We start from the raw sequence: 12253 nt of genomic DNA on the forward strand, positions 1-12253 counted from the left end.
TACAAGATACATCCCCACACATATAAAGCTAGCTTCTCAAGGAGACTCTCTCCCCTTGGCATTCAGTGTTTCTTTCTCCCTGTGTAGGAGTATTCCAACATGGAATCAAAGCCCTATAAGGAGAGACTGAAACAACTGGGCATGTTTAGCCTGGAGAAGAGGAGATTGAGGGGAGACACGATAGCGCTCTTCAAATACTTGAAAGGTTGTCACACAGAGGAGGGCCAGGATCTCTTCTCGATCCTCCCAGAGTTCAGGACACAGAATAATGGGCTGAAGTTACAGGAAGCCAGATTCCGGCTGGACATCAGGAAAAACTTCCTGACTGTTAGAGCAGTATGACAATGGAACCAGTTACCTAGGGAGGTTGTGGGCTCTCCCACACTAGAGGCATTCAAGAGGCAGTTGGACAACCATCTGTCAGGTATGCTTTAGGGCGGATTCCTGCATTGTGTGGGGGATTGGACTCAATGGCCTTGTAGGCCCCTTCCAACACAACAGATGGATTATCATACTCCAATGTGGGCAAGGCCAGTATACCCCTATTTGATCTCAGTTGTCCAAAGCAACTGTGTGGTCATGTGACTTCTGTTATGGCTAGTCCTTTATAACGTGAAGACTGAATTATTATTTTTTTGGAAATAACTAAATAAGAGTTGTTGTTCTTTTAATTTCCCCAGGACACAGTTAGATTTATATTTTCCTGATCTCCTTTAGGCTGCGGAAAAAATACAATAATTCTTGTTTGTGAAACAGAAGTGTAAATGAATAGATTGCAGATTACATTGAAGAAGGTGGTAGAGGACTTTTTTTAAATGGATACCCATGAAGTGGCTGTTTCATATGGTACCACCTTGTTCTCGCCTTTAAGTTAAACCATTGTAAATGCAGCATAAACAGTGTGTTTAATTCTTATCCGTATATGTTACGACGCCTCTCTGCTACTCTGCGTCCTTGACCACAAGCCTACGGTGAATGCCGTACAAAAGCTAACCCTATTGTATATCTCTTCTCTCTATATAAATATATATACATATACATACACTCATACATATACAAATACTAACCCACAGACATTTTTTTTAAACAGTTGAATAGCAACAAGTCAAGAGACAGGAGGGGAGATGGAGTCATTGTGTAATTCTGCTCCTAAGAAGATCAGGTTTAGATGTTGTGGTCTTTTAAAATTCTTATTATTTTTTTTAAAACCATTCGGTGAGCGATTATATCAATCGTCAGTCTTGAACAAGGAATCCATTGGTAAGCCAGAGCAAGGCCAGAGGTTTTGTCAAATACAATCGTGCAGCTGGAAGGATAGATGGCGTGACGTTGCAAAGTGCCAAATTTGGAGCAACAGAGGTTTAGGAGGGAAGGAAGCGTCAGAGTCAAAAGTGATCTTCTGATAGGGGCGGTTTATCCTTTGCTTGTCACCATGGCAACTCGATAGACCAGCTTCAAATGTCAGGAGTTCTTACAGACCTAAGTGATGGGCAATAATGTGTGGTTATTAGCAAGCAGATAGCAATAATAATAATAATAATAATAATAATAATAATAATAATAATAATAATATTTCCCCCCTTTAATCTGGATGTCTGGCTGACTTGCTTGCTTGCACATGATTAAGCAATTGACATTAAATTATCCATGTTCAGAAGCAATTATTTATGAAAGTTTAAGGCTGAAGGAGGGAGGACAAAATTGCCACATTGGGCAATTATAGCCTTTGCGTGGTATATCTTCAGAAATCCAGTACAGGAAGCAGACGGTGAACAATAAGGAACGATGCAGTGGAGGAGTGTCCAGCTATTTAGAAAAGGTAGAAGGCTCTGAATGCCTTTCTTGAATGCTTCCACACCACATTTCACTTTTAGAATAAAACAGAGATGTTGTTTACAAACATCAAAAAATAGAAAGGAAGAAGAAATCACATTACGCCAGTCCTTTTACAACTTCATTGGCTGCCAGTCCAGGTCCGGGCCCGATTCAGAGTGCTGGTATTGACATTTAAAGCCCTAAATGGTTTGGGGCCAGGTTATTTGAAGGAACGCCTCCGCCCATATGTACCTGCCCGGACCTTAAGATCATCTACAGGGGCTCTTCTCCGTGAGCCCCTGCCAAAGGAAGTGAGGCAGGTGGCTACTAGGAGGAGGGCTTTCTCCGCTGTGGCACCCCGGCTGTGGAACAAACTCCCCAGAGAGGTCCGCCTGGCGCCTACACTGTACTCCTTTCATCGCCAGCTGAAGACCTTTTTATTCTCTCAGTATTTTAAGACTTAATTTTAACTTAAATTTAAATCTTACTGTTCCAACTCTGAATTTTAATCTGATATCAATTTTGCTGCGTGGTTTTATCCTGGTTGTGCTTTTTATACTGTATTTTGTATTTGTGTTTTTAACCTATTGGTTTTTTTATTACGGTTTTAATTTTTGTGAACCGCCCAGAAAGCTTCAGCAATTGGGCAGTATAGAAATGTAATAAATAAATAGATAATAAATAAATAGAAATCACTCTCCCTCCCCCTTTGAGGAAGATGGTTCTGTCCCACGTAATGTCATGTGTTGGTGGGAAATGGAACAGTACCTCCTCCAAAATGCATAACAGGTGGGCCAAATCCTACGGGTGCAAGCAGTCCTTTAGTTTGATCATATACTCAGCCCTGGAGTACATATTCAAGGCCATGTAATAGGGAGTAGAGATTCAACCGTGCAGCCATACTCATGTCATAATCAGAATAAGAACGGCATTGATGCCTATTGAATTTTAATGTATTTTTTTTTTTATGAACAGAATGGTTTCTTGATTGGAGTTAGCTATTCTGTGGATGAGTTGGTGAAACTGAGGTAAAGTGATGGTAAGAGCATTCTGTGGTAGGTCCATATCTCAATTTAGTAAGCCTACTGCAGCTCGGCTGTTGTCTGGAGCTGCCCCTTTCCAGCATGCAACTCCTCTGCTGAGGGAACTGCACTGTCTGCCTATTCGCTACTGGGCCAGGTTTAAGGTTCTTGTACTTGCGTACAAAGACCTAAAAAACTTGGGAGAAGCGCCTTCTCCCTTACCAACCTGCCTGGCCACTGAGGCCACCCGAGGCTTTACTCCTGGTGGTTCCACCTAGATCCATCCTCCGATTGGAATCCACCAGGGGAAGAGCCTTCAGCGTGGTGGCGCCCCTCCTGTGGAACTCCCTGCCTCTGGAGGTCAGGCAGGCTCCGACCTTGTACTCCTTTCGGCACCTCCTGAAAACATCTTTATTCCAAGAAGCCTTTCTTTAACATGCAGCCTTGGATTAGTTATTGCTTCTTTTAAATTTTGTTTTAACTGTTTTTATTCTGTTTTTATTTTCATTTTACTTTGTACACCGCTCCAAAATTTTTCAATGGGGAGTGGTATACAAATAAATAAATAATAAATACATAGATGAGGGACACCACTCGGCGATGGAGCATATTGTTCCAGCAGTCCAGCACAATGGAGTACACTTGACAGAAGCTTACAAACTCATGCATAATGTGGAGAAAGATAAGGAGGCATTTTTCTCCTTCTCTCATAATACTAGAACCCAAGGGGGTCGTCCCATGAAGCTGATTGGTGGGAGATTTGGGACAGATAAAAGGAAGAACTTCTACACACAGCACATAGTTAAATTGTGGAACTCACTACCACAAGATGTAGGGATGGCCACCAGTTTGGATGGCTTTAAAAGGGGGTTGGATAAATTCCTGGAAGGTAAGGCTATCGATGGCTACTAGTCCTGGTGGCTATGTGCTACCTCCAGTATTCGAGGAAGTAAGCCTATGTACACCAGTTGCTGGGGAACATGGGTGGGAGGGTGCTGTTGCAACTGTGTCCTGTGTGAGGCTCCCTGGTCAACAGCAGGTTGGCCACTGCGTGGACAGAGTGCTGGACTAGATAGACCATTGGTCTGATCCAGCAGGGCGCTTCTTTTGTTTGTATGTTCACAAAGAGCCTCTGACCACCTCTGCTAAGGCTATGATGAGGAAGGAAAGGAAAGGAACCTCTCATGCAAGCACTGAGTCATTACTGACTCTTGGAGGGATGCCAGCTTTCACTGACGTTTTCTTGGCAGGCCTTATAGCGGGGTGGTTTGCCATTGCCTTCCCCGGCCATGATTACCTTTCCCCCAGCTAACTGGGTACTCATTTTACCGACCTCGGGAGGATGGAAGGCTGAGTCGACCCGAGCCAGCTGCCTGAAACCAGCTTCCGCTGGGATCGAACTCAGGCCGTGGGGAGAGTTTCAGCTGCAGAAACTACTGCTTTACCGCTCTGCAACACACAAGGCAAATGCTTCACTCTCTCAACAAATATAATACCATTGAAAGATGATCATGTCAGTTAACCCCCCCAAAAGGAGTGGTAAATTAATGTAGAATGTAAGCCTTTAGGCCAAGTCTTTTAAAGAAATAAATATAAACAAAGTAATGCACTTAGATTTTTTTTAAAAAAAAATGCTATTTTTTTCAGCCATATGGAATTTACAATCCCAAAACAGACTATTAGCATGCAGATAAAATCATGATTTCCAGTGCTACCAGGTCTATGCATGTGCCATTCAACATAGAACATATGCAGTCTAAGCAAGGCTGCAATATTTGTTTGTTTCTGCTAGATGGTTATTGCTGTTTGTTTTAAATAATTTGTATATTTCCCTTCCAGGCAAATTGGGTTTCAAATGGAATTTGATAAAGCAGATAATGTAGTTGTTTGTTAATATTGCAGTGTTATTACCCACATTAAATTTGATGTTGAGTAACCAGGGAATTATGTGATTTGCAAATAGAGATTAATGCTCTTTCATTTTGACCATAAAAGTGTCCTTTGCTTAACATACATGTCTTTGAAAAGAGTCATGAATACTATTACTTGACCTCTGTTCTTTCTTTTACAACGTTTTCCAGTCTTTCTTCCATATCCCAAATATTATCATTGCAGCATTTATACCCTTGGCTAGATTAAGCAGTCATTGGCATGCAACACTACATAACTAGAGATCACCTATGTGACACAGGTTTATTTGTACCTCCCGGAATCGGGATACAAACCTTCCTCGGGACATGGTCGGCTGACTGGAAAGGACTTAATTCTGTTATTTTAGGAAGTTGAAGATGTTGAAGCTCAAATGTTTCTCAAAAGTCTCTATTCAGAGTTCATATGGAGCACCACAGGTGAGGGAGCCCCACAACATTTCAACACAGCTGGGGATGGCAAAGGAAAATGTCCTCTGGCATGGGACTGCCAATCTCACATTAGGCAGTTGCAGCAGATGACCCTCCAAGGACCTTAAGTGGCAGCTGGAAAATTGTACTGGAGCTATCAGAGGTGCTGAACCACACACCCCAGAAGATTCAGCACCTTGGACAGCTCTTTTAAAGACTGAACCCTACATTGGATTCATCGCCCCACCAAAATTGAAGCCACTAGCCTCTACTGCCTCCTGGCGTTCCAAGCTGTCCTTCTGGAGTTATTATTATTTATTATTTATTTATTTAGAATTATATACCGCACCCCATTGAAAAATTTCGGAGCGGTGTACAAGGTAAAATGAAAATAAAAACAGAAGAAAACAGTTAAAACAAAATTTAAAAAGAAGCAAAAATCAGAAATCCAAGGCTGCATGTTAAAGAAAGGCTTCTTGGAATAAAGATGTTTTCAGGAGGTGCCGAAAGGAGTACAAGGTCGGAGCCTGCCTGACCTCCAGAGGCAGGGAGTTCAACAGGAGGGGCGCCACCACGCTGAAGGCTCTTCCCCTGGTGGATTCCAATCGGAGGATGGATCTAGGTGGAACCACTAGGAGCAGGCCCTCGGATGACCTCAGTGACCGGGCAGGTTGGTAAGGGAGAAGGCGCCCTCTCAGGTATCCTCATATCTCAGGTATGAGTTCTGTGAATGGCCAGGTCCCTTTCCCTGACTCCAGCCCCCTACCCATGACCACTGATCTTTGGTGTTTCCCCAGCTCTTTTGTAGTTTTTCACCCCATTATAAAAGGTTGAATTGCCTGTCCTCGACCTTAGTTCCTGGCAGTAAGAGATTTTAACTAAAACGTGCTGACGTTTTTGACTCCCATTCTGCCTTTTGTCCTGCTCTCCCCTGGAAGCCCTTGGCCTGAAAGAGGTCCCCATCCCTGATTTAGATAGTGAGAACAGTGGTGCTGCTTCGGAAAGAGCTATCCACACACAAACAGCTGCTTCGGCTTAGTTTTGAAGTCAGGCTGGACCTCCTAGAAAAAACTCTTTCTTCCCAATGTGGTTTATGAGCCCGCCAGCTTTGCAAACTGCAAAGTCTGAACTTCAGCCATACTATGTAAAACACTCTGTTACCCTACTGGAAAGCGAGGAGGCAAAGACTCGACCTGATGTGAAGCGATTAAGTGAGTTTTGTGGGCTCTGCATTGAAATTAATTTGTCAAACTAAGTGTGAAAGGCCTCAGGTGTGCCGGGGAATGGCGTGTCACGCAGATGCCAGGGCGGTGATTGCAAATAAGCCTCCAAGATATCCTTGTATTTAACTGACTATTAATTTTCTCCAGACTTCCAGTTGAAATGGCAATGCCCTGTAGTATCTCTGCTCTTGCAATTCCCCCTTCCTTCTCCATTTCAGCATTGAACCTAAAGGCTGTGAGATGCTATATAGTTTCATTTCCCTTCTGGTCTGCAAAACTGCAAGACATAAACCATTACATTATATTAATTATAGGTTAGATTCAAGGTCTGCCTTGAATCCAACAGTGAGAGCAAGGGACCTTTTGTGAGAGGAGGGGCTGTGCTCTCTGAAAACCCCTTCACCTGATATTGGGGGGTTCCCACTCTTCCCCTTACACCATCGCACAACAGTAATTGGCTGAGCAGGGCTGTCTGTCATCCCACTGACAGAAGGGCTGTCCTTCCTGTTTGGCCCAGAAGAAATTAATTGCTTTTAAAGCTTGAGCTTTGAACTTCTTTGAACTCTCCAGATTTTCTGCCCATCTTCAAAGCTCAGGCTTCAGTTTACAACAAAAATGAGCAAAATTGGTCCAGTAGATCTTGAGAAATAAGCCTTACCATATTCTTACATAGATACTCACACACATGCACACACACACACACAAACACACACACACACACACACACACACACACACACACACACACACACATATATATATATATATATATATATATATATATATATATATATATGATACATACACATGAAAGATAAGTGTTTCCATAAGCCACAAACACTCGATTATTCCAAAATATTACTACTACGTGACCTGGTTGTGTGTGTGTGTGTGAGTATTTATCAGGTATTCCTCAGAGGTGAAAGCAGCTCTTGAAAAGATTAAACTTTGCTGCCTTCTGTGGTACATATTCAAGGGAGGGGAAAAGGTAGTGTTTTATATTTGCTACTTTTGACAGAGCTAAATTACTGGTCTGTAATAGACAGTGTTCCTTTTCTGGGCAGCTTATTAATGTCAGACATAGGACCGTGGAGACTTTTTCTGAATTGTTTTAAACAGTCGATAGCTAAAATCAGCCAATAATTCACAGAAGATCATTTTCTTGACAAATTTTGGCTGTTTCTTTGCTGACAGGGAGGCCAGAGAAAATCGTAATTTTGTCCTCTCAAGTTTATCAAAATTTTTATCTAACCCAATTTTATCTCCTTGCCGTCCAAACTGAGGCTGCGTTGGCTGATTTTTGAGTTGCTGCAAAGGTCACTTCTTGCTCTCTCTCTCTCTCTCTCTCTCTCTCTCTCTCTCTCTCTCTCTCTCATGCTGTTCCCTGATAAGATGATAGGATAGTCCTATTCTGTGGAGAATTATGGAATACTTCCAACCCTTCATTTTATTGAAGGTCCACTATGGAGGGGGAGGAGGGAAAAGGTCTTTGTTCTTCAAGGACTAACAATGCAATCTTATTAATCTCTTCTCAAAAATATGCCCAAGTACATTCAGTGGGTCTTACTCCCAGGTAGGCATGTTCTAGATTGTAGTCTAAGAACTACGGTCTTGAAACTCTTTCAGCTGAAGGCCAAATGCAGTTTACAAGAAGCTCTCACAGGCCCCATTTCAGTGGTGGGTAGGACCAAAAGGGCAGGTCAAAAACATACCAGGCTAATTTATCTTAAAGCTCTTACTGCCAGTAACTAAGGTTAGGAGGTGTGTGTTTTTTTGGACATTTTAGAATGGGGAAAATGGGGGAAAGCTGGGAAAACAGTAGGCAGGAGAAAGGGGATGTGACCATCCAGGTAGGACAGATTTGACCCTTAGGCCTTAGGTTTGACAATCATGCTTACATGTTGTATCAGAAGGACGTCCCATTTTGTTTAATGGGTCTCACTCCCATACAGCCTAAGGGTGAAATCATATGGGGTTGTTTTAGACTGGAAAAGGTCTTACAACTCCCAGTATGCCCCAGGTAACATGGCTGGCTTGGGTACTGCTGGGAGTTGTAGGACTTTTTCTCTTTCCAGTCTAAATATGCCTAGGATTGCACCCTGAATGACTTAAACTGGATCATTGCAAAGGAAGGCAATCTGGTCCAGTTAACCATGGCTAGAGTAATTTATCACCTGCTGGATACACTTTAGATACTTAAATGCCTTGATCGAGACCCCCCAAATATGCTCCCATGTTGCAGGCAACTGTTGCTCATGTTGACCATGTCATTCACTTCAATAGAAACCTCAGCCATGCTCAAACTGCTCTGAGCTGAGAAATATTGAAATACAATGCTGGGATTTGCTTTCCTTGCAATTTTTCTGTGATGGACAGTGCCATGGCTGTGCTCACTTCTGGGTATGGAGGCATGGGAGAAGGAGCACAACCCACTTCTTTGCGCCCATTGGGATTGGATGAGCACCACTTGACATGTTCATCCATGCCCTTGCCAAGCTTGACCTCAGCCAGTTGTTAAAGCTTTCGCTCTGATTATACCCCATAAAACTAAATATTGACATTGGTTTTTACAAGTCTACCGGTGCTACAATATAATAGCTTTGCTTCAGGCAGGAAGGCATACAGAAATTGTATCTATAGGCTGCATTAAACCACCACCACTCATAATGAAGAACCTTGAAACTATTTTTACTTCAGCCAGCAAGAATGAAGCAAGTGTGTCATTATACACAAGCACACATTCAAGGAGAAAGCAGATCACAATGTTTCTTGTCCGTAGACTTCAGAAAGGTTACATCAATTTCTAGTTGTTGTCGGGTTCCCTCACCCTCCTTTCCTCAAATTGGCAGCAGTTACCCAATGATACATGTTCAGTGGAAATTCAGAGGACAAAACTGTGAGGAACCTCTTTCTGCCTGAGGGCTAAATTCTATTTTTGAGAAGCGCTCAGGGACTGCATGCCAGTGGTAGGGAGTAGGGCTGTGCACGGACCCCCCCGATCCGCTCCGGTACCTGATCCGCAACTTCTGGATCGGGTCCGCTCCGCCTAGCGTTGATCCGCCTATGGTCAACTCTGCACCGCTGCGGAGCTTCGGATCCAAATCGGAGCTCTGTGGCGGTGCCGGTGGTTCCAGGTAAGGCCCCCCCACCCCCTCACAACTTACCTGCCTCTGTCGTGGTCTGGCGGTGGCTTCAGCTGAGGCCGAGGGCTCAAACAGGAAAACCATGCCGCAGCATGGCCTGGTCTTCCAGTTTGAATCCTCAGCCTCAGTTGAAGCTGCTGCTGGACCGTGAGGGGGCCAGATAAGCCGCCCTCCCCCTGTCCCTTACCTGACTCTGCCGCCATCACTGCACAGACTGCAGCAGCACCAGGTAAGCCCCTGCTTACTTCTTTTTTGGAGCTCTGGATCAAGGCAAAGGATCCCCTTGGTCTCAATCTGCTTCGTCTCAATCCACAGCTCCCCCGACCTGATCCATCTCCGCCTTTGTTGGAGGCGAATCAGGCCACCTCACTATCACTTCTCCGATCTGAAGTGAAGCAGAGCACAGCCCTAGTAGGGAGGACCAAAGGTAAATGGAGTGGAACTAAAGACAAAATGGAAGAGGGCAAAGTGGAGGACCAAGACACCCAAAGATTGCAGCAAATTTTAAATTAAAGCTCTAACAGCCAGTAAGAGCCTTAGGACAAGCATTTCAAAGTTTTAGAATGGGGGAAAAGATGGGGAAACAAGGTAGCCATCAAACACCTGGTTGTTGTGGATAGAGGATAGGGCAAGAGTAAAAGAGAGTGGACCTTTGGGGACTCATGGAGGACTGGATTTTGCCCACTGGTCTGTGGTTCAACACTCCTGCTATGGACATATTGGCAGTGCCGGCCCTATCATTAGAGTGAAGCAATCACCTCAGGCAGCAGATCCTGGAAGGAGGCAGCTGGAGGAGAAAGTTGTGAGCCACACAACCTGCCCTGTATGCTCTAAACTATCCTGCTGCCTTCAGGTGTGGTGGATGTTGCTGCCTTATTCCCTGCGCTAATGATTGAATCTTCCTGCCCAGTTGGCTTTTGTACCTAGAATTGGAAGGGTACCATCCCGTCCTTCAACGCAGGTAGCAAAATAACTTAGGCCAGCCCTTCATATCGGGCAGTGCAGCACACCAGATGGATAATGTACACTGATAATGCCCAGAGGTGCAGCTTAGCTCTGCATAAAAATCCATATTCTTCTACCCATAAATTCCAGGACACATTTCGATCATGGTTACTCCCCCCCTCCCCGTTTCCTCCTCCTCCTAGTTGGTGAAGTTGGAATTCACTCTCTCCCTTGCCACAGGCAGTAGCTGCATATGCTCTATCGCAGCCGTTTGCCACTCAGCAGTTTGTCAGAGCAGTTAAACACGTTCAAAAATAAAATAAGATCCAACCACATATCATTCTAGCGACTTCCTGAACAGGCACATATTCCAAGCTTAGATAATAATTGCCTCATTTAAATGATAATGCCAAGATGTTTTGTTCTGGCAAGAGATTCATGGAAGGGCCGTAACTGTACTGAGCAGTTCACTCATCTGTACCCTCCCCTCTAGATTGTCGAGTGTACGCACACATGCGCAAAATTTGGCACGGGAAGCAAAGCCCTCACTTGACTGAGGGATTTCCCTCCCAGGCAGAAGTGTCTCATAAAGCGTAAGCAGCACAAGCAAAGCCAGAGAAGCAAGGGCCTTTTCGTCTTCTTCTTGTTATTGTTGCAAAAATTTAAGCCCATAGCACTGCCACGAACAATGGGGCAATTTCATCTGTTCAGTGCCCATTAAGGGTCTCTTACGGGCTTTTTTTTTTATGACATCATAATCTTTGATTATTCGGATAAATATTAGGACTGTGGAAGATATTATGCTGAAGTTAATAGCGGTTATAAAATGAACACCTCGGAGTGTGCGGGACTGAAAACGCCAGACGTGAATCAAGCAACATTTGGCAGTGTAGCAAAACCCTGTGCTAAATTGCTTAGCCAGCTATTTGGACCAATTCTCTATCTCTTTCTACAGAGGCTTATGTAATTATATCTGTGGTACGGCTGCAGAAACCACAACCATCTTTAGCTATTATTGTTTCAAGTTGAGCAATGTACGCGAGATAGCTCAGAACTGATGTGGACCTGGTGGAAATCTTGCAATGATTTGTTCCCGTAATAAGATAGTGGACTCTATTAACTCTCTATTAGCTAACATTAACTGAAAACTGGTTAATCTCTGCAGATTTCTCTTAGGCTTTTCCTTGAAGTAATGTTGATTAGTGTAAACACAATTACGGACTCCAAGATCTACTTCCTAATGCTCGCGGACATCTGTGTAACAGCAAAGGAAGGACATGCAGCTGACCTCTGTGATGTCTGGTGGGAAGATCTTGTATAAATGCTTTAATTTGAGACTATTATTTTGCTACCGACAAACTCTGCTGTATGCCTTCTGTGAATGAGACATCACCATTATGACTGCCATCTTCATTTTCCTACTTCTGGATCTAGAGATGAATTGGTAACTGAACTCCCAGACTGACAGTTGTCATCTATCAGAGGTAGGGATGGGGCAGAAATTACTTCTGTTTGCGTTTTAATTTGCAAACTTATTCAGGTTTGCACTTTAAAACCACCCTGTGAACTGAAACTGTTGTCCTTCGAAATTCGCATTTCTCTAAATTTTGCAATTGAGTCCTCCCATCAAATTGAATGATTAAGGGGAAATAAATTAGGGGAAGCATGCATACAAATAAACATGTATTAAGGCAAGGGTGAGCAACATGGGCCTTCACATGTTATTGTACTGAATGCCCATCAGCATAGCCAGTGGTGAGGGTTGAT

At 43.6% G+C, this 12253-nt stretch overlaps 1 protein-coding gene across 1 annotated transcript in view; it reads right to left on the reverse strand.

Moving 5' to 3' along the window:
• Positions 1-615: 615 nt before the first annotated feature.
• CDH13 (cadherin 13) overlaps positions 616-12253 on the reverse strand; it is a 694106-nt gene continuing 682468 nt past the window's right edge. Inside the window, exon 14 of the mRNA XM_063141045.1 lies at positions 616-1479. Within this exon, the coding sequence (XP_062997115.1) occupies positions 1472-1479 (8 nt within the window). The 3' untranslated portion in view covers positions 616-1471. The remainder of the gene's footprint in view (positions 1480-12253) is intronic.

This window comes from Elgaria multicarinata, chromosome 14 (genome assembly GCF_023053635.1).
Source record: "Elgaria multicarinata webbii isolate HBS135686 ecotype San Diego chromosome 14, rElgMul1.1.pri, whole genome shotgun sequence".
Lineage (NCBI taxonomy): Eukaryota > Metazoa > Chordata > Lepidosauria > Squamata > Anguidae > Elgaria > Elgaria multicarinata.